This window comes from Martes martes, assembly GCF_963455335.1.
Source record: "Martes martes genome assembly, chromosome: 13".
Classification (NCBI taxonomy): domain Eukaryota; kingdom Metazoa; phylum Chordata; class Mammalia; order Carnivora; family Mustelidae; genus Martes; species Martes martes.
In genome coordinates this window covers 54,959,212-54,982,890 of record NC_137901.1, presented here as the reverse complement: position 1 = coordinate 54,982,890, position 23,679 = coordinate 54,959,212, and the positions used below count along the sequence as shown (strand labels likewise).

The 23,679-nt window shown below is 38.3% G+C and overlaps 1 protein-coding gene across 3 annotated transcripts in view; it reads left to right on the top strand.

The window, feature by feature from the left end:
• Positions 1-23,679, top strand: part of L3MBTL4 (L3MBTL histone methyl-lysine binding protein 4) — a gene marked incomplete at both ends in the record, with an annotated part of 359,304 nt that overhangs the window by 246,524 nt on the left and 89,101 nt on the right. For 2 of the 3 annotated variants that reach the window (XM_080822147.1, XM_080822146.1), the window contains one exon: positions 8,678-8,748. The exons of the other annotated variant lie outside the window; for it this stretch is intronic. In XM_080822147.1, coding sequence (XP_080678273.1) covers positions 8,678-8,748 — 71 coding nt within the window. The remainder of the gene's footprint in view (positions 1-8,677; positions 8,749-23,679) is intronic. 3 annotated transcript variants of the gene reach the window in all.

Below are 23,679 nucleotides of genomic sequence, written 5' to 3'. Positions count from 1 at the left end.
GTGCCAGGGACTTGGTAGGTTTGGGGATATGGAGCCAATAAGAGATAGTCCCATTCCTGGTTCTTAACACTCCTTTATGCTTTGGTCTATACTACACATCAACAGCTTGTGTGTCTGTGTCTACATGAGCCTTCTTAGAGCTTACTTTATATGCGTGCCTTATTTTCTCAAAAGAACAGGAAGCTGCTACAGTGTACGAACCAGTTTTCATTATGCTTTTGTTTTTTTCCTCATTCCTGGTCACATTATAGGTTCTTAGTAAATCTAAGTTGATTGGTTCAGGTGTATTCATTAGTTTGTGTCTTAAAGTCTCAATTTCCTCATCTGTGAGATGAATATAATGTATGAGGTGTAGATCTTGAATATAGATATATAGAAAGTATGACTGGGCCTGACACATGATAGAAACTATTGATATCTTTTTCCATTTTTATAAAAACTGTTGATTTTAATGTCTTACAACTGGGCCAGTTCTAATTTTGTATGTACGACACACCTTTGCTCCCCAAGTAGAAATTTAAACCTTTATTTAGTCTGAACTCTTCCTCTGCATCTGAAACGCAGTTACACTGCTTAGTCAAGTGAGCAGTGGTCAAATGTCAGGATTTTTCCTGGACACCAAGGAAACCTTCTGTACAGGTTGTGGCTAGACAGGAAACCTCCCACCATCCAGACAAACTCCCTCTTTCTCCACACCTCCAGGCACACTCTGAGGGATTATGACAATCCTGGGGTTTGTAGTGGAAAGGGACTCCCAAGATCATGTAGTCCTGCTTCTTCAACAGAGAAATAAGATTACCAGAGCCAAAGAATTGAGTTCCCTATTGATACTGTCATGAATGGCCACTCGAAGCCCTCTGACTTCTGGGTCATTGCTCTGCTCACTCTTCCATACCTCTTCCTCCTCTAGAATTAAGATTAGGTCAGAATAGAACTGGTTTATGGTAGATGAATGCCTGAGTGACACTTTGCCTTGGGGATCCTGACTATAGCTACTTCCTGAAATTGGATTCATTCATTCATTCATTCATTCAACATTTATCCTTTGAACAAATACTTACAAAAGTTGTAATCCAAACTCTAGTGATACAGCTAGAACAAAGCAGACTAAAATCCTTGTCTTCAGTAAGCTTTCCCTTGGTGGTAAGAACATGGCCCAAGCTAGTGAAGTGGCGGGATGAGGTCTTGAACTCAGGCAGGAAGAGTTGGCAGAAGGTATGTTGATTTACTCATTGCATCAACATTTATTTGTTCAGCAAATACATGTGGAGCTTTTGCTGTGGCTGAGTGGTATGGCAGTTACCAAGGATATGGCTGGGAACACAACTGCCCCATCCTTGCATGGAGCATATTGTCAGGAAGAGGAGGGGAGGAGAGCAAACAGAAGTAAACCATAGGCTGTGGCTAAGTGCCACCAAAGTAACAAGGGAGTGAACAGGCAACATTTGCAAAGTTTCCAGCAGTTTCCTTTCTTAACCTCCTAGAGACCATAAGCAGATCCACGCCATTAGGGCAAAAAGTTGCGGGGGGGGGGGTTCTGTTGAATATTGTGCAAATTGAGAATGGAGTTGTGTCGAGATCAGCTCAGGAACGTAGACAGTGATGGTGCTGGGGAAAAAGGACTTGGCCCTCATGGGATTCCTCATGCCTTGCTTCCTGTGGCGCCTCGTAATAGTCTGGTGGTTTGTAAACAAATTTACACTTCTGCTGGAATGTTATAAAATACTCAATGTATGCCTTAAAAAGATCTTTAAAAATATTTCTCTGAGCTGGTTCTCACGAGGCATTTTATAATTTATTGTGGATCTCTGGATTTCTGGAATCCTGCCTTGGCCTAGCCTCTTAGTAATTAAATGCTTCAGAACAGTGTGTGCTAAGATGTCCACAGTTCCTTGCATAACGGAATACTGGTGTTCCCGCACGCCAGAAAAACAGAACTTTTTTGCCCAAGCACCAGTGGGCATTTGTTCGCAGCTACATCCTTGATCTGGCTTTAAAACAGTTATTTTCCACTCATCACAAATAGTAAAATGCGGACATTTAACATTTTTTCTCATAACTAAAGCAATTTTTTGTATTATAGGAAAATTAGAAAATACAGAAGAGTAAAAAGAAAAAAATTAAAAATTAAAAAAATTAATAATACTCAGCCTTTTTCTGGTTAAATAACCTAACATATAGGCTTGTAAAAATATGATAAAATTCCCACTGCAATAACTCAGGTAATAGAGAAGTTTTTTTTTTTTAAATTAAATTTTTTATTTATTTTCAGCGTAACAGTATTCACTGTTTTTTCACCACACCCAGTGCTCCATGCAATCTGTGCCCTCCCTAATACCCACCACCTGGTTCCCCCACCCTCCCACCCCGCCCCTTCTAAACCCTCAGGTTGTTTTTCAGAGTCCATAGTCTCTCATGGTTCACCTCCCCTTCCAATTTCCCTCAACTCCCTTCTCCTCTCCATCTACCCTTGTCCTGTATATTATTTGTTATGCTCCACCAATAAGTGAAACCATATGATACTTGACTTTCTCTGTTTGACTTATTTCACTCAGCATAATCTCTTCCAGTCCTGTCCATGTTGCTACAAAAGTTGGGTATTCGTCCTTTCTGATGGAGGCATAATACTCCATAGTGTATATGGACCACATCTTCCTTATCCATTCATCCGTTGAAGGGCATCTTGGTTCTTTCCACAGTTTGGCGACCGTGGCCATTGCTGCTATAAACATTGGGGTACAGATGGCCCTTCTTTTCACTACATCTGTATCTTTGGGGTAAATACCCAGCAGTGCAATTGCAGGGTCATAGGGAAGATCTATTTTTAATTTCCTGAGGAATCTCCACACTGTTCTCCAAAGTGGCTGCACCAGTTTGCATTCCCACCAACAGTGGAAGAGGGTTCCCCTTTCTCCACATCCTCTCCAACACACGTTGTTTCCTGTCTTGCTAATTTTGAGAAGTTTTTAAAAACATACTTTCTCACTCCCAACTTCTCAGTGCATCCTGAGGTTACTTGTATGAATAATAATGTTCTCTTTTACACTTTTCTGTGTTTATGTATGCATATGGATATTCAGATATACATTCATTTTTTAAAAAAATATTACAGTAATTTTATGCTAATGTTTCTCTCAAGGTTGGCTTATATCACTCTGGATAGATTAGGAGGCAATCATATTGGATGTAGGGGAAAGAGGCTGCGTTCCTGACAGGTTAACATGTCAGTGACGTTTTAAAGGACCCTGACATTAAATGCTGAAACTTTAATAAAATGCACACATATTTTTATTCCAAGTTTACAATGGCACTCTGAACAAGGCACCTGAACGAGGCACAGGAAGTCAGCATTTGTGGCCAGAAGAAAAATAATCTGGTCTTGGACTTTTACTTTTATATGGCAAAGTTTTAAAGACTTAAAACAACTAAGTCTACTCACAAAGAAAAAGAAAAAACAGATTTTCCTTGTCTCTTATGGACTGCCATGTAAAAATATTGTTTGCTGGCTTAAAGTCTGACAATAAGAGATACTAGCTTAAAAATATGTTTTACTTATTTAACAGTATGTCATGGGTAATTTGTCATATTCACACAAATGGGTCCAATGCATTGTTTTAAATAACGTATCATTTTTCATAGCGTAGACATACTTTAATCTATTCAACTAACTCCCCAATCAATAGATACTCAGGTTGTTTCCAGTATTTTTCCTCCTTTAATAATGCTGCAATAAACATTTCATATGTATGTCATTTATTGATGGTTGATAATGCAGTAGTTTTAAAGTTGAATTACATTTTATTTATAAACTAAACATACTGTATGAATCTATCCTTAGATTAGAGTCTCATAGGTTCTTTTTTTTTAAAAAGATTTTATTTATTTATTTGATAGAGAGATCACAAATAGGCAGAGCAGCAGGCAGAGAGAGAGGAGGAAACAGGCTCCCTACTGAGCAGAGAGCCCGACGTGGGGCTCGATGCCTGGACCCTGGGATCATGACCTGAGCCGAAGGCAGAGGCTTAACCCACTGAGCCACCCAGGCGCCCCAAGTCTCATAGGTTCTTGAGTTATTTTATGTTACTATAACTAAATTCACATATACAAACACGTACACACACACACAGAATCCATACATGTGTGTGTAGAAAGCCCTTGCAGTCCTCATGACACGTCCCAAGCCTGCACATCTCACCTCATCACACACCACACCTAGCATACATTATTCCCCCGGCCAACCCGCCACCTGTCGGTGTTTCTGCAACGTTCATCTTCACGCTTCCCTTAGTAAAACTTGCTTGGAGGCCTACACAAACTACTCTCCTCCTGAAAGGTTTTTCTTTTTCTTTTTTTTTTTTTAAGATTTTATTTATTTATTTATTTGACAGAGAGAGGGGTCACGAATAGGCAGACAGAGACAGAGGGGGAAGCAGGCTCCCTGCTGAGCAGAGAGCCCGATGTGGGGCTCGATCCCAGGACCCTGAGATCATGACCTGAGCCGAAGGGAGAGGCTTAACCCACTGAGCCACCCAGGCACCCCCTGAAAGGTTTTTCTGATCTCACTGGCCTTTTAAGCAGAAAATCCACTCCTACTTTGTCATACCAAAGCAGTTTCTCATCTCTACCTGGAGCCCTTTTCTCAATCTGCTTTGTGTGAAAGTTGGCACTGCACACATCTGTATCTTCTGGTAGATTCTGATTCTCTTGGTGGCAGATACTATTTTGGCTGAATGTAATACTACCTGCATGTAGGTAAAGCTACATGATTGAGTTTGAATGAAATTAATGTAATACCTGCATGTAGGAATATCTTAAGGAAATACTGATTGGACCTGGGCAATCCGTTTAAAAAATAAAAAGTCAGAGCTCAATATTTGCCTTTGAAGCCCTATTCTAAGTGATAACTAACTGCAGTTACTAAGGCAACTTTGTGAAAAGGTAGTATGTAAAACCTTCACATGTCATATGTTTATTTTTGGCTTTAGGAAAATTTTCCTTTACTGCTAGAACAGGAATCAGCAAGCCTTTTCTCTAAAGGGCCAGAGAGTAAATATTTTAGGCTCAGCCATCCTTACGATCTCTACTGTAGTTCCTCAGCTTGCCCATTGTAGTGGTAAAGCAGCTGCGGACAGTAAGTAATGAATGAGCAAGGCTGTGTTCTACTATAGTTCCATTCACAGGAGCAGGCAATGGGCAGGATTTGATTCACGGGCTGCCCATTTGGCAACTCCTGTTCTAGACAGCATCTGACTACATTTAGACTAACCTGACTTAACTCCAAATTTTTATTTTTCCACTTTAGGTCTTCAGCCTACTGTGTGACTTATTGAACCTCTTTGTGTTTTTCAGCACATAGATATAAGAGTAATATTACCTCCTTCATGTTAGACATCTAGTTCAGGGTTCAGGGCTTAGCATTGACTGAGCCCAGAAACAGCAGCCACTAACTTGCCTTGTTAAAGGTGCAGCAGCATAGAAAGGGGATCAGAGAGCATGCAGCCCCTTTTTTCCACTGGAAGTAGCAAAATCCAAAGGACAAGGCAAGTGGAAAATCAATGGGAGTAGTAGAGACTATCGGATGACAGTGGCCAGTCTCCCCAACAGAAGCAGTGATTCTCTAAGTTGTGCACTCCTGTGTAGAGGGAATCAGGGGTACATAGACACACACTAGCCTGACATTTCTGCTGCACCAGCAATTGCATTAATAAAAGACTTTGAAAGTTGTTTGGAGCACCTGGAACTGTGATGAAAGGTATGGGCCAGGTTTCAAGCAGAATTACCGTTGAAAGAGTAATACCTGGAGATTTAAATGGTATGGCCTTTTTAGCTAAAATACAAACAAATAATCTTTGGCACATCACTGGCCTAATCATCACCAAACATTTCTGCTGCCCACCAGTGTGCAGGAGACTCTTTCCAGATGCAACACTTCAATCACATTTCCTCTGCCAGCAAGAGGAAGTCCAATACTTGAGAACAGAGTACAAGACTTTCCACGACTTGGCTCCAGCTTGTTCTTTTAGCCTCACCTCCAAGCCCTCCTTTCCCTGCACAGTGCAGATGCGTTGGCCCAGTAGGTTGATGAGCCTCGTCGTGGCTGCCAAACATCCTCCCTCTTACTGTGCTGATTCCTGGTCTGCTGCAGTTCCTGCTTTTCTCCCACCTTCATTTTCTAGAACTTTACAAGTCCGCCGGTCCTGCACATCTCCCTTCTTTTAGGACCAGACCCAATTGCATCCTCCACGGAGTTCCCCTCCCGCCTAGCTCCAGGCCGTCTCTCCCTCCAGCTGTCGGGAGCATTCCTGACTCTCCCTTTCTTTTGCTGTGCCTTGTGACACCTTCTTGATGCCTTCTGTGAGTGCTCCACAAGCCCTGGACAGTGATGCACAGAGTAGGGGGAACCTGGATTTGGAGTCTGCAGACTTAAATCTGAGTCTCACCACTGACTCACCAAGATGGAAAAGTGGTTTAGTGTCTCTGAGCCTCTGTTTATTTATTTATATCCAGGGTCTTATACCTCTACCTTATAGAGCTTTTGTGAGAATGAAATGAGGGTGAACAGAGTAAAGAGTCTAGGGTCCTTAGAAGGTGCCTGTCTCCCTCAAGAAATGTTACTGAGCCTGAACTGATTACAGGTTTTGACTTGGTGTATCTCCCTAGTGATGTAATCACTTTGAAAGCAAGACTGTACTGAAATACGTCTGTGGTTAATGGCAGTGCCTGGAATTTTATTTTAAAGCCACTCAGTAAATTTATTTCATTTATTTTTAAATTGCTTTTTAAAGTCCCCATCAAAGTTATATAAGGCATCCTAGCTTCTATTTTTCAAATTTTGAAGATAGAATCAAGATCTTCATCAGGATCTATTGTAAAGGGATGCTTTTAAGATGGTTTGAAAATCAACTCGGTTTCATCAGATTTGTAAAATTTGGGGGAATATACCCAAACAAATATTTGCCAAAATATATAAGCAGACTAAAATGGTACTTTTTTCCATTTTATTCTTTGCAAAATGACGACACCATGGCTATTGAGTGCGCACGCTGTGCCTCGGCTTTCCATGTTGACCGGCTCTCTCCACCAGCTGGTCACTGCTTCAATCCAAGCCCTCTTCCTATTGCTCGTATCCTTTCCTACAAGGACATAAATAAATCCTGATGATCTGTATATATGCAGAGCATAATGAATATTAAGCGTATTGATTAATGAAAGTATTCCTCACATTTTTGTACACATCCGTGCCGAATAAAAGTTTGCAGACTATTTCATAATACAGAGTTTCACGAATTGTTCAGTCTCCATTTTGCACGTTGGGAAGCTAAGACCTAAGCTGAGAGTTTAGAGATGAGCTCCAGGGTACAAGCCTAGAGCCTGGATGCAGGTTTTCTCTGCGGAAGGTGCTGGTCTCCCCACTACACTGCAGCTTCACTACCCAGAGCAAGGGTGCCCCACAAGTAGCTATCTAGGCCTTCATTTTAAGATCCACAGTGGGATAGCAGAGGAAGAAATTCTTCCTCTGTTTCTTGCATTTTTGATTAAAAATTGTCTAACGGGGGACAACTGGGTGACTCAGTCAGTTAAGCGTCTGCCTTTGGCTCAGGTCATGATCCTAGGGTCCTGGGATCAAGCCCTGCGTCCAGCTTCCTGCTCAGCAGAGAGCCTGCTTCTCCCCCCTCCCATTGCTTGCTGCTCCCTCTGCCAAATAAATAAGTAAAATCTTTTAAAAAATGTCTAATGGTAAAAAAAATATATATCTAGTAGATAGAATATGTTTTTAACATGACAGATATTATAAGTATAATGTCATAAATAGATAAAATTACCTCCAATTATGTATAAGTCACTTAGATTCCTGTGTAAGGTTTTGGTGACTGAATCGGTGTCCTCATCTAAAACAAAAATTGAAACAGTACTTGAAAGCTTGTCAGTGAGGATGAAAGGAGAGAGCTGCTGTACAAGTGCAATAGGAAAATGCATTTGCAAAGCAAGCTATTACAATCTTCGTGAAAATCATAAATATATACAGATAAATTAACGATTTCAAGGTCTCTACTCAAAATGATACTTAGTAATTAGCAACACTGGAAAAAGTTTCATTTTAGAAACTTCCATATTCATTACAAACCATGAGCCTCAAGTTTTTAATAAAGTTTCATGACGGAAGAGTTACAAAATTAGTCCTTACTGCATACAGGAGCATTTTAAAAGTTAATTAATTCTCTGACATTCAACTGTGTAACTAAATTACTTTATACAGTTGTTTAAGCACAATGTCTATAATCTTCTGATTAAAATAAGAGCTAAAATCATCAGTAGCAGCTACTATTTACCCTTTTGCTAACCATACCATCCATTATCATCCCTGATAGCTCCTTCTCAGAACCTGAAGGGATCATCCCCCAGAGAGTTCTAGAAACTTTCTGCTGTAACATACTGAAGGGAGGTTGGAGGGGGGAGAGCTTTCAGCTTGCAGGTTTCAAAGTTAGATTTTCTGACTGAAAATACCTTTTTAAAATCTTAAACTGAAGAAGAATTGTAACAAGGCTCTGTGCAGCAGAATACCTGCGAATTCACTATTGTTTAGCCTGTGGTTTCTATTTAAATTTGTGCTTCTGTCATGATTTATTCTTACCTCACCGGATAATGAATCTAGATTTTATTTCTGTTCTTTGCCCAGACTTGTACAGCAGGCAAAGTGTTTGAAAATCAAAGGAAAAGAAGATATTGACTTGGATAATCTCTTCAGAGGTAAAAAAAAAAAAAAAAAAAAACACACCAAAAAACAAAAAACACTAGCAAAAACACAGACTATGCTTTTTGTTGTGAAGAATGTCTGATTTGTTTGCCGGGTTGGTTTTATCATTCCAGGAGGGGATAGTGGAAAGAGCTTGAAGAGACAAGAAGAGATTTGTATTCTAGTCCCAACCCTACAGACAAGTAGGTTCCAATACTTCTCCACCCCAACCTTGATTTTCTCATTTTTAAAGTGAAAGGACTAGACTGTAATTTCTGTGATCCTCATTCGTGATAAGACAAATCAAGACCTATCGAAGTAAAGGTCTCAGTGGCGGAACTTCTCTGCCATCTGCCTAGGGCATGAAGGAGCATCTCATGGCATTTTTATATGTTGAGGGGCTGGGAAATGTATCTCAGTATTAAGACACCCAAGAAAGTTGTTGGGCAGCAGGGGGATGGTGGGGGCGGGAAGCTTTGTTTAAAACTTAAAAGTAAAAGCTGAAGGATTATTGGTGCAGGAAAAAGAATTGCATGTTTTCATTTAATTCTGTTTCCAAATAAGTTTCGCTCTTTTAGACATAATTGCTTCTGTAATTTTGAGCTTATACTGTAGCAAGCTAGCTAAGGAATAAGTTTCCCCTTAGTTGTGTTCTTTTAGTGCAATAATTTTTATTCGATCAGATGAAAACATTGGTGACTTGTAATGAATATCCTATGTCTTCAGCCATAGTAGTTTTGCATGTTTGTATCTCCCAGAACACGGCAGGAGCCCTGTTTCTCTTACAGAGGAAAAGAAAATTAGTGAGTTTTCTGCTGACTTGGTCAAAAACACAGCAAATTAAAACAACTCGGTGGCACTGCACTCCTCTCCAATATGATTGCTTATTAGCCTTTTCTTAAGGAAGAAAGAGTGCTTGGCAGCCATTGTCCAAAAAGAGCTCTGACCTCTCTGAGCAGAGCTAACCCATTCACTCCAGGCAGGCACCAAGTTCAGCTCCAGGCGAATGACTCCTGATTCCATCTCAGCCACAAAGGGAGGAGGAATCTTTTCCAAAGAAAATGGAAGGTGGTGAAGTTACTTTGGTTTCATTGTGCATCTACACTTTGCTCCCTAACCAGAAGCATTTCTGGGTAATATCATCAGATCTGAACGTTGCCTTAAATAAAATAAATGACTGATATTTTAGAAACTGCTCCATACAAATGTTCTAATCCATCTTACAGAGCCTCCGTTCTGTAAACAACATGTGTTTTGGAGCCGTATAAGGAGCCCTTAAAAAGTGTCAGTGTTTTAATTCCTATTTTGACACTTTTGAAAATATCTCCACAGAGTAATTATGTATATGTTCCTGTTAAAACAGATACACAGTCAATTTTGTAATTCACATAGTAAAAGTAGTAATGAGGATCATCCTTATAAAAATAGAAAATATCACTAGCAAAATGCATTTGCATAATGTGAAAGATGAAATCTCTTCTAACTTGTTCACTGTGTACTTATTCTTTTCTGCATCACTTTTAAAAGGTTTATAATGCCGACCTCAAAAATAAGACAACCAGTTATTTTACCAGCAAAATGAGTTTACTTAGGAATAGCAAGGAGTTGTAATTAGGGACAAACCGTCTCTGGTAAAAGCATGGACAAATCCAGAGAACAAAAGAGAGGAACATTGCTTTATAGAGAAAAAAGAGGAAGTTGCTCTGAATGAAAGTTGTTGCAGGGAAGGGAGAGTTCAGGGTGTGATTGTGACATTAAACAATTATTTAGAATTTTGCTTTTATTTTTTGCAAGCCTATAAATCTGAGCATAAATTCTAAGTTCTTATTGTTGTTCTGGGTATAGATATGAATAAAGACCTTCTTAATTCATCAGAGTACTTTTTTAAAAAGGAAAATGGGCTAAAATGTGTTCTCCATTTCTCCTGTGAGGGGAAATGCTATACTTTTGATATTTAAAGATTGTGCGTACATGTGTACACATGCATGTGCAGCTTGTGTTTTTCATATCTTGGGTGTGTTTTCAGTTTTTACTTGGAAACATCTTTGTTTCCTAAATCATTTTATTCACAATAGCTATTCCTGGCAGATATAAAATTTAAAAATCTACCCATAATTTTCAAGGATACTTCTTAGAGATACAATTGCCTTTTTTTCACCATAATAATGATTAAAAGTAAGGTTGGATGTTTTTTGATTTTTTTAATTAGTCATAAATTTATTGAGGAAAACATGATTATCTGAAAGCGTGTCTGGTAGTAAAATTGATGGAAGTTAGAGTTTGTCTTCCTAATCTACAGGTTTGCAGGTAAGCCTGTCAAGTGTTATGCATGAGACATGGCAAATCGTAGTTCTCTTCGCCGTCTTTTGTTAAGTAAAATAATGCATGATGATACCGTTGCCATATCTGCTGTGCCACGTCTCTTCTTTGGACTTGAGTTGGGCATCTGTGTGGTGACCTTTCAGGGTTTTACCTTCTCCATGAATGTTCCACAGATAACTGCACAAAATCTGCTCCTTTGAGTACAAGTTGAGTGAAGCTAATGAAAGCGCGTTTCCATCAAGTATAAAGGACCTGCTCATCTTAGTGATCTGCCCTTTTGCTCACTTAGAAAGCCCAGAACCAGAGCAGCTAAAACTTAGCTACTGGGTACCACAGACGCATATCACTGTCTAGGCCACCACAGTGCCCTGCCCCAGGGGACATCTTTGGTATTGTAGAATGTTCAGCTAGAAAACCTGTATTTTAACTGTTTACTATCTTTTGTTCTCAAATGTGTAAATAAGGCTCACTTTTTTTACAAATCCAAACATTTCATAAGGCAAAAAATAACACAATATAAGCATGAAAAAGGTAAATATTGTTAAAAAGTCCCTCACAGATTTATTTTGGATCTGTAATTCACCTTTTTGTTTTGTTACTGGTATAGAATTATGTTTGGTGAACTATAGTTAACTTTTTTCCTCTAGCTGCATGATATACATGGCTCTCATGTACACCTGCTATGTTCTTTTATTTTTTAAGTAATAATTTTAGACGAGTTCAGGAGATTATTCTCACTTAGTCACCATTTGGGTGAAGAAATAGACTCAGAGCAGAAGCCTCCCTCGTGCAGTCCAGTTACCACCTCCAGTCAGGACATCACACTTCTGATTTCCATCACTGTCCATTGCTTTGCCCTGTTTTGATCCTTTTATCATTGAAATCACACAGTATGTATCCTTTCATGTCTGACTTTTTGCTAACATTATGTTTGTGAGATTCATTCGAAACGTGGTTTGATTCTTTGCTTATTCTTAATACTGCCTATTACTCAATTTTATGAAGATGCCACAGTTTATCTGTCTATTTTAATATTGGTTGCTTTCAGTTTTGCCCTCTCAGCAGTGGTGCTGCTAGAAAAGTTCTTTTATGTGATTTGGTGGATCTGTGTGTGCATTTCTGTAGGGTACAGTTTGAAGAGGGAAATTTCTGGATAATTGAATGGGTTTGCATTTAGGAGCTAGTGTCAAGTATTTTTACAAAGTGGTTGCACTAACACATTCTTGCCAGCACGGTTTGGGACTTGCAGTCACTCCAAATCCTTGCCAGCAGTTAATACTCTCAGACCTTCGTCTTAGCCAGTTATTTGGGTTTGCAATGCTAGTTAATCATGCTCTTAATTTTGCATTTCCCTGAGGCCAGATAGGCTTGAACACATTTTCGTGTTTATTGGCTATTTGGACATCCTTTTTTGGTGAAATGTCTTTCCCATTTGTCTTTTAGATTGTCCTTTTCTTATTGATGTATAGGAATTCTTGATTTCTGTAAACAAGTTATTTTTGGTTAGATATATTGCAAATACCTTCTCCAGTCTATGGTTTGCCATCTCACTCTCTTAATGGGGCCTTGTGATCGATAGAAAGTCCAAAATTTAATAGGGCCCATTATTCCTTTCCATTTTGGTTAGCACTACTAGTGTCCTGTTTAAAAAACATTTGCCTATTATATGTTCATGAAGATATTCTGCTGTTTTTTATTCTAGACTCTTTACTGTTTGATCTTTCAGATTAAAAATCACCTGGAACAGATTTTTTTTTATACATGACACAACAAAGGAGCCAAGATTCACTTTTTATATGGATATTCATTGACCCAGCATCATTTAGTAAAAAAGACCTTCTTTTCCCCATTGCTTATCATAAATCAAGTGACCGTTTATGTATGGGTCTGTTTCTGGATTGTGTTCTGTTCCATTGGCTTGTCTGTTCTCGTGCCAATACCATACTGATTTAATTACTATGATTTTTTAACTTTATATCATAAAACCTGATAGCCAAAAAGGCCACTCCTCCAATTTTGTTCTTTTTCTTTGGGATTGCTGGGCTATTCTTGTTCCTTTGCATATCTAAAGAGCTTGTCTATTTACATACATACACCCCCCTCCCCCCAAACAACTTACTCTGATTTTGACTGGAATTGCAATGAATGTATAGATCAATTCCAGGTGAACTGGCATGCTCTCATTCATGAGCATGGTACATCCTTCCTTTTAATTAGGCATTCTTTAATAGTTTTCAATAATGTTAGGCAGTTTCTCTGAGCCAGGACCTCTTGTGTAATGTTGAATAGAAATGTGATAGCAAGGTATCTTTGTCTCATTCTCAGTCTCAGGAAGAAAGTGTTCTGAAGTTTACTTTTAAATATGAGGTTTACTGTAGTGTTTGTAGTGCCCTTTAATAGGTTGAGAAAACTGCCTCCTCTTTTAATTTGTGTTTTTATTTTTATGAATAGGGATTGAATTTTAGCAAATGCCTTTTTCTGAATCTATTTGGATGATCACATAGCTTTTCTCTTTATTTTGTTAATGTGGTGAGTTACAATGATTTTTTTAAATTTAATTTCTTTTCAGTGTAACAGAATTCATTGTTTATGCACCACACCCAGTGCTCCATGCAATACATGCCCTCCTTAATACCCACCACCAGGCTCACCCAACTCCCCCCCAACCCTCAATTTGTTTCTCAGAGTCCATAGTCTCTCATTGTTAGTCTCCCCCTCCGATTTCCCGCAACTCACTTCTCTACTCCATCTCCCAATGTCCTCCGTGTTATTCCTTGTGCTCTACAAGTAAGTGAAACCATATGATAATTGACTTTCTCTGCTTGACTTATTTCACTGAGCAGAATCTTTTCCAGTCCTGTCCATGTTGATACAAAAGCTGGGTATTCATCCTTTCTGATGGAGACATAATACTCCATAGCGTATATGGACCACATCTTCTTCTTAAGGAAATGTCTTCTTGAGGTTTACCATATTTTTTGGAAAAGTCTGGAAGTTTTATGTGTCTTACTTCAATGAATTTCAATAAGTAAATATTCATGTACGAGGACCCCAGTCAGAACTTGGAACCAGTATTTCTTTACCAATACAGGTAGGCCTCACCTTGCTGAATATGCAGTGAAATAATTCCAGTCCCCTAACAACACAATTCAGCTTTCAGTTACCACAGTATGTTAACTGTGGACCATTGCACAAAGTGCTAGCCCTTTAGTCCACAAATCACCACCTAACTCACAGATCTGCCTAATGATCAGTGACCAATAATATCTCTTCTTTCAAAGGCTGTCAGTGACTGGCCTGAGCACTTCTGTTATTCAGTTCACATACTGATAGCAAAGCATGGAGGGTATGGCCTTCTTGCTCCCAGAGACAAACACATGGGATCTTTTACAGAAGTGATACTCCACTGGCCCCGACTTACGAAAGTACAGTAAAAAAACAAAGTGAAAACATTGGAAGTGAAAGTCTAATCAAACGTTCACAGATTTATAGAAAGAATAACCCACCCTGGAGATGCTGGCACTGCCCTCGTTTGAGAGACACTAACTGTGGTGCCAGAGGGATTCAGGGAGAACAGACTCTCGGACATAAATGAGAAGCTGCTGGACAACCAGATGAACATGTTCTGCAGGAAGAGCCCTTCACGTTAAAGGGACTTGCAGAGATATTCAGAGCGTTGTACATGTGAACATGTACATGTACATGTACAACATGTTTCTACATGTTGTACATATAGAAACCGACCCAAACTCAGAAAGGAGTATGACAATTTACCAAAGCACAGGAATGATGCTTGCTCTGTATCGTACATATAAGACAAGAGGAAAACCAACACTGCTGTTGGTTTTTTAGAAAGAAATACAACACTTTATCTCAATGTTTTAATGTTTTAAATCACAGTGTACTAAAATTATTACCCCTTCTATTGTTTAAATCTCCCTATACAACTATAATCAACAGTAAAATATTTTTAATATTTTGATCAAAATTTGCAAAGGTCATAGAGAAATCAGTTTTCCCCATTAATTATTAAGCTCACCTAGTATTTAGCTCATGCTGAGTGAGAACGTCTATATTTTATAAAGGACGTTTTCAAATATGTTCATAAGAGAAGTTGGTCTGTGAATTTTCTTTCTCATAAAGACCTCATTATGTTTTGGTATGAAGAGTCTGATGACCTCATAAACTGAATTGGGAGGGTGTATTCTTTTTCCATTGCCACAAAAAATTTATGGAAGAAAAGTGACATTTCTTTCTTAACTATTTAGATAAATTCACCAGAGAAGCTAACTGAGTCTGGACTTTTTTAATGGGAAAATTTTAATTATAGATTCAATTTCTTTAATAGATTGAGTACTTTAGATTTTTAAAATTTCTTACTTTGGACTATGTTGAATTTTTTCTACTGTGCATTTGTCTTCTCTTTTATTAATTTCTGCTATTATATTTCAGTCTTCCTGATTCCTCTTTTTTTGTAGTTTATTATTATTGTTTCTCTAACTTCTTTAAATGATTGCCTGGATAATTAATTTTTAAGTATGCACTTAAAGCTATTAATATTAATCTAAGATCACTTTCTTACATTAAACTATTTTTGATGTATCAAATTTCATAACCATTTAACTCAGATTTTTTCTCATTTACACTGTGGATCATTTTATCTATGGGTTGATTATTAATTCCTCACTTCCAGATACTTGCGGGCTTTATTATCTTATCTTTATTGGTTTCTAGCTTTATTCTGCAGTGGTCAGAGAACATATTCTGAACAATGAGTTTGTTAATCATGTTATTAGATCTTTATTTTTACTGATATTACTTTTACTTTTCTTTTCTTTCTTATTTTTTTTGTCTGCTTGTTTTTCTGCTTTTTTTTTTCTTCTATTGGTTCCTGAGAGAACTGTGTTAAATCCCTCTTCTATGATTGTAGAGTTAATGATGATTTCTCCTTTTACTATATATATTTTTTCAGGCTATTTTATTAGGTTAATATAACTTTAGAATTATTTTATATTCCTAATCAATTTCTCCTTTTATCATTTTGAAATGTATCTTTATCTTAGTACGTCTTTCCCTACAGTCTGCTTTATCTGGTATTAATGTTAGCACATCGGTTTTCTCTGGTTAACATTTGGATGGTTAGTGTTAGTCTTTCCATCCTTTTATATTCTCATATCTGTGTTTATATTTCAGTATGTCTCTTGGAAGTGGCATGTGATACTTACTTTGATATCCATCTGAATACAGTAGTCTTTTAATTAGAGTATTTAATACATTTATTTGCAATGTTATCACCATTAAGTTGGGTTTATAGCGATCATCTTAATAATTGTTTTCTATTTTTCTTAATAATGTCTTATTTATTTTTATATTTCTTGCTTTATTTTTTATTCACCGAATTTATTTTATTATACTGTTTTCCCTCTATTACCTTGTTGGATGTACATTTTTATTGTTCTTTTAGTAGATATCATAGCTAGTATAATAGCCATCGTTGTATAGGATCATTTTTCCTCTGTGAAAGTTCCTTTTTGTATTTCTTTTAGAGTGTCTCCTAGCTATGTTTTTTTCTTTTCCGTAAGTGTCTTTCTTTTGCCCTAACTTTTGAAGAATATTTTTGCTGGTTATAGAATTCTCAGTTGCCAGCTGATTTTTTTTTTCAGGTTTTAAAAAGATGATATCTTATTGTCTTCTGACCTCCATAGTTTTCCTCAAGAAGTCATTTGAGGTTTTATTATGTCTCCTTTGAAGAGAATGTGTGTTGGAGTGTATCTTGTTGTCTCCAGCTGCTCGGAATATTCTGTTGTCTTTGATTTTCAGAAGTTTTATTATGAAGTGCCCAGATGCAGTTCCCTCTGTCTTTGGGGGGTTCATAGTGCTTCTTAAGTCTGTAGGTATATAAATGGGTTTCATTATTTTGAAATTTTTTTTACTTTTATGTCTTCAAATATTGCTTATGCCCCTTTTTTCTCCTCCTCTTGAGATTTGATCTACAAATATATTACACTGTTTCTTGTTTATATGTCTTATATGCTATTTTCTGGGTTTTCCTTTCTTTTTGAACTACATGCTTCAGTTTGGATTTCTTTTTCCACTAATCTTTCTTCAGGATCACTAATATTCTCTTCAGTAGTCTCCAGACTGCTCTCCCCAATGAGTTTTTAGTTAATTCTTTGCATGTTTCTGTTCTAGAATTTTCACATTATGATTATTTATTTGAGAGAGAATTAGAGATCAGGGGGGAGGGGAAGAGGGAGAGAGATAATTTTAAGCAGATTCCTTGCTGAGCACAAAGCCTGACATGGAGCTTAATCTCACAACCCTGAGATCATGACCTGAGCCAAAACAAAGAGGTGGACACTTAACCGAGCCACCCGGGTGCCGCAACACATTATGATTTTTAAAATGGGTTATAATTCTTGAGTAAAATTCTCTATTTTGCCATCTGATTTCTTAAACACATTAGTCACAGTTATTTATTCTGTGCCTTATAATACCAATCTGAATCATCTGTGGGCCTGCTTTCCTTGTCATCCTTTGTAGGAGGGCTGGTCTACTGAAGCTACTCCATCATACAGAGGGTGGAATTTCTGCCATATTCTTGCTTAACAGCCCCAAAATTTCACTGGGTGATTCCACCAAAATTTATTTAATTAAATGCTCATTCATGAATATATTTATTTATTTTTTTGCCTTTACATTTCAAACAAAGTCACAGTAAATACTCCTACAATTATATGAGGACATTTGTGGGAATAACCACCACTGAAGGAATAAGTTGTTGCTCCTTACCCTGCATGCTACAATAGAGTGTCTGAGAGAAGGAGCTTAATAGCAAATTGATATTTATATCAACTGTGGGGTCTTGGTTTTGGGGGGTGATTTTTTGAAGTTCATCTTTGAAATTAGTGTTCTCTCTGTCCAGGCATCTGTCTCATTCTGTGTGGCATGACCCTTCAGACCAGCGACGACCCTAGCTATGGCTCCACAGACACTGATGGCTCAGTTTGGAAATGCCCTGTGATCCCTAACAGTGAATTCCATGCTTACTATGTAATTTTTTCGTTAGGTTAGAGACTACCACATGTCCTTTAAATTTGGTGAAAATACATTCTGCCATTTTTAGTTTAGGTGAAGAATAGGTAGAAATAAATTATCAGTGTATAATACACTTTGTGTATTATATTATTTAGAAAACCAACTTATGCTATGAGCTGTGTATACATTGAATTTTAAGAGCCTTTTTGGGCTTCATGCCCTGTGGGTTTTCTCTCACAGGGAACTGAGGGAAAAAGTGACTCTGCCACAGCATTCTTACTGACATTGTTGGCCTATGGGAATCATCACAGGTAAAAAGAAATTGTTGGTTTCAGTTTTGATGTATAAGTCATCACTCTCATCCTCACAAAAAAGAAGCTGAACAAACTGAAAATCAGCAACACTTTCAGGTCTATCAGAGAGTGGAGGTCCTACCCTTAAGGGAAACTATTTTGCCAATGGTTTATATGTCCTGGGGGAAAGGCAGTTAAACAATTCCAATCCCCTCTAGCTGTGTGTCTCACATAAGGGAAGGGAAGAGAGAAAGTCTAATAAACTCTTCTAAGGCCACAGACACTCACACCCATAAACAAAACAAAATAAAAAACAAAAAAACTGGTTTTAATCATAAGACTCTAGACCTCTTCTCCAACCAATACGTTGACCACTACATCAATAGGATGCAGTAAAATAACAGTAGATTTATAACAGAGAACTCTGAGACACAGACTCTGTTTAAGGAGTTTCTAGAGAAACCCAAAGACAATAGAGACAGAAACAGGATTCTAGAGGAAACTGGAACCTCTGACATCCGACACATACAGATGAACCAAACGTTGAACAGCCTAACTGCTAGTTGTTTTAACATATAATCTCACACCAAAGACATTTTACCTAAGTTCTTATTACCTGATACATCATGTCTGGCTTTCAACAAAAATGACAAGGCATGCTAAGAGACAAAACAAACCCACAACAGACTAAAGAGATAAAGCAAGCATCAGAAACAGGCTCAGATGTGGCAGACATTTTGGAATGATCAGACTGGGGATTTAACCATGATAGCTTTCTGATTATGTAACTATGATAACAACGCTAATGGAAAAAAAGAGAATATGCAAGAATAGAGAGGTAATATAGGCAAAGAGATGGAAACTCTAAAAAGGAATCAACAGGAAAAGCTAGAAATCAAAAACACTGTAAGAGAAATGTAGCATGCTTTGGGTAGTCCCATCAATAGACCAGATAGGGCCAAGGAAAGGATCGGAGAGCTTGAAGCGATGTCAGTAGAATTTCCCAAACTGAAAAGCGAAGAGGAAAATGAAAAGGTGCTACAGAATACCCAAACTGAGGAACCATTAGAAAGACTGTAAAATTAGCAAGACAGGAAACAACGTGTGTTGGAGAGGATGTGGAGAAAGGGGAACACTCTTACACTGTTGGTGGGAATGCAGGTTGGTGCAGCCACTTTGGAGAACAGTGTGGAGATTCCTCAAGAAATTAAAAATAGAGCTTCCCTATGACCCTGCAATTGCACTGCTGGGTATTTACCCCAAAGATACAGATGTAGTGAAAAGAAGGGCCATCTGTACCCCAATGTTTATAGCAGCAATGGCCACGGTCGCCAAACTGTGGAAAGAACCAAGATGCCCTTCAACGGATGAATGGATAAGGAAGATGTGGTCCATATACACTATGGAGTATTATGCCTCCATCAGAAAGGACGAATACCCAACTTTTGTAGCAACATGGACGGGACTGGAGGATATTATGCTGAGTGAAATAAGTCAAGCAGAGAAGGTCAAGTATCGTATGGTTTCATTTATTTGTGGAGCATAACAAACAATATGGAGGACAAGGGTAGATGGAGAGGAGAAGGGAGTTGAGGGAAATTGGAAGGGGAGGTGAACCATGAGAGACTATGGGCTCTGAAAAACAACCTGAGGGTTTCAAAGGGGCAGGGGGTGGGAGGTTGGGGGAACCAGGTGGTGGGTACTAGGGAGGGCACGGATTGCATGGAGCACTGGGTGTGGTGAAAAAACAATGAATACTGTTAACACTGAAAAGAAATAAAACATTAAAAAAAAAGACTGTAAAATACGTGTAGTGGGAAGATCTGAAGAAAGATAAACAAGGGCAGAAGAAATATTTGAAATAATAATGGCTGAGAATTTTCCAAAACTGACAAGACACCAAACCCCAGATCCAGGAAACTCAAAAACACTAAGGAGGATGAATATGAACAATTCCTCACCTAGGTATGCCATATTCAAACCAAAAAAATTGAAGACAGAAAATCTTGAAAGAAGTCAGAGAAAAAAACATCCTTACCTATAGGGAAGCAATAAGAATTATGCTTGACTTTCTTCAGAAGCCATCTAAGCAAAAGGAGAGTAGGGTGAAATATTTAAAGTGTTAAAAGGAAAATAAAAAAAAAAAAACCCACAACCAACAATCTGAACACAGGGGAATTATCCTTCAAAAGTGAAGGGGGAATAAAGACTTTCTCAGACAAAGGAAAACAAAGGAAAAAGGAGATTTATCACCAGTAGACCTGTCTTGAAAGAAATGTTAAAAGAAGTACTTCAAAGAAAAAGAAAATGATACGGGTCAGAAAGGCAGACCTATATAAAGAAAGGGCATTAAAGAAGTGGTAAATGGAAGTAAATTAAAATCTCCTGTTTTTCATATTCTTAACTGGTCTAATAAATCACAGTTTGTTCAAATGCTTCTTAAAATCATCATAACAACAATGTATGAGGTGATTCTAGTTTATGGATAAGTGAAATGAATGAAATCTTAAAGAAAGTATAATTAATATGCCAGGAAAGGAGAGAAAATCAAATTACATAAATTTTCCATTAAAATGAGAGAAGGGAGAGAGAGAAAAGACAAAAAAAGAAAGACATCACAAGTGCAACAAATTCAAAATGGATCACAGACCTCAGTGTAAGACACAGAACTATAAAACTTCTAGAACACTATGCAGGAGAAAATCTCTATGACCTTGTGTCTGGCAATGAGTTCTTAAATACAACACCAAAGGCACAATCCATAAAAGAGAAACGTGAGAAGTTGGATTCCATTAAAACTTAAAACTTCTGTTCTGTGAAAGACACTGTCAAGCAAATGAAAAGACAAGACACAGACTGGGAGAAAATATTTGGAAAACATATATCTGATAAAAGACTTGTGTCCAAAATATACAAAGAAGTGTTAAGAATTAACCATAAGAAGACAGCCCACTTTTTGAGAGGGCAAAGATAGGAACAGAAGCGTCAGCAGACACAGACCTAAATGAGCACACGAAATGACGCTCAGGATCCTATGTCATCAGGGAACGGCAAATTACAACGTCATGTGCCTACACACCTGTTGGGATGGCCCCAACTGACCAAACCAGTGAGGCTGTGGAGCACAGGGGCTGTCACTCGGCGCGGCTGAGAACACGAAACAGCATGGCCACTCTGGAAGAGTCGGGCGGTTTATTTATAAAACTAAACACAGAACTATCATAGGATCCAGCATTCCTGCTCCTAGGTCTTTACCCTAACGAGCTTGAAACTCGTGTTCACACACAAACTTACACACAAATGCTTATAGAAGCTTTGTTCCTAATCACTAAGAGCTGGAAGCCACCAAGATGTCCTCCAGTAAGTAAACTGTGGTACATCCATACAATGGAATATTATTAACATTAAAAAGAAATGCGTTAAGGGGTGCCTGGGTGGCTCAGTGGGTTAAAGCCTCTGCCTTCAGCTCAGGTCATGATCCCAGGGTCCTGGGATCAAGCCCCGCATCGGGCTCTCTGCTCAGCAGGGAGCCTGCTTCCCTCTCTCTCTCTGCCTGCCTCTCTGCCTACTTGTGATCTCTGTCTGTCAAATAAATTAAAAAAAGAAAGAAAGAAATGAGTTAAAACTGGAATATTGCTAAGTGAAAGAAGCCAATCTGAGAAGACTGTATACTCTATGATTTCAGCTATATAATATTCTATAAGAGGCAAAACTGTAGAAACAGCCCCCCCCCCAAAAAAAAATCAGTGGTTTTTAAGAGAGGGGAAATGTAGGGAACTTCTGTACTATCAGGTCAACTTTCTATAAACCCAAAACTGCTCTCAAAAATAAAACATTAATTTTTTAAAAATATGATTGTAGTACTTAGGATCTCTGTGATGACTCAGCAGTCCTTGGTGCGTTGTGGGCCAGATAGAGGGATGAATCAAGCTGGAGTCCATGGGGCAAGGTAGGGAACTATTTGCAAGGGGCTGGAAGGTGATTCTAAGGACAGGAGCTTGGTACCCACAATTAAGTCAAAACAGACATTCTGACAAGTGAAAAGAAACTTACGGCGTAATAGGCATAAGTAATGAATCTTCTCAGTTCAGTCTGGAAAGATGTTAACAGCCTTCACAGACATCTGTAGCCCAGTAAGACCACATACATGATACACTGGTTCTTCTGGATGTCTTTCTTCTTGCTAATGCTCTCCTGCAGGCAGTCTGCTGCTTTCTTCAGATGTCAGTTAAAATATTAATAATAAGAGCTTTCAAGGGAGAATTGAACATAATAAAAGTTTCTCATTAAAAAGGAGAGCTTTGCTTTAAAAAATAAATAGCAGAGCCCTGAGTCCCAATTCAGAGACCAGCTGAGATTAGAGGTGTTGAGATAGAGATTTTGGAGGTGCCGAGATTTGAATGATGAGTTTGTTTCTCTGCCAGATGCTCTGAAACTCCTACACTCTTGGGCTTGCTAGAGCTTCAGCATGGCCGCCAGTGAGGCTCAAAGTAGGAAGAAAATTCTTGGAAGTAGGTGGAGGGGTCTGGATGCCTCTTAGCCTTCTTTCTAGGATATCTTGAGGTTTTTTTTTTTTAGCTTATTTTTTAATATGTTCTGTATTATCTTTCCAAAAATTCCCTTCATCCTGCTTTTTGAGAAAACTTTTCCTGTCAAGTTCTAGAAGCACATGAAAATGAGAAAGCCAGTTTTTATTTTTTTGATGGAACCTAGACATAGTTTATAGCTTATGGATTTTGAACACATAAGCATTATTGACAAAATATTTTGAAAATTCAAATGTGGAGAAAAGTTATAGTACAAGAATAAAAGTCTGAGTAAAAATAAATCTGCCTTAATAAGTAGATATTTATTTTTAGTTATAAGGCTTGAAGGACTGACAACTCTGAAAACTCAACTCCACAGCACCAAGTCTGGTGCAGTGTGGGCAGCCATGCCATACGCTTCCTTGGAGTATTCCAAAAATAACCCTCTCAAACTGGAATCTGCCTCTGACACATCCTCTTCCCCACACTGACACCGTCCCTGGTTATGGGAGAACACAGCTTTCCCTATCCCAGTCTCTTCAGCCGGCATGCTTAGCTGGTCCGGTGAACATTGTCAGGGGACGGGGTGCAGACACCAGTTGTCAGCTGATGAGCCTCTACTTGTTCTCTGTCGAGAGCTGTGAAGAGTGGACAACCCGGAGACAACCAGAGAAACAGAACTTTTTTTTCTAGAATACAGTCACAGCTTGTATTCCAACACTGCACCGTAGTCTTTCTCCAGGCTCAAAATGGGATTCTTAGGTTT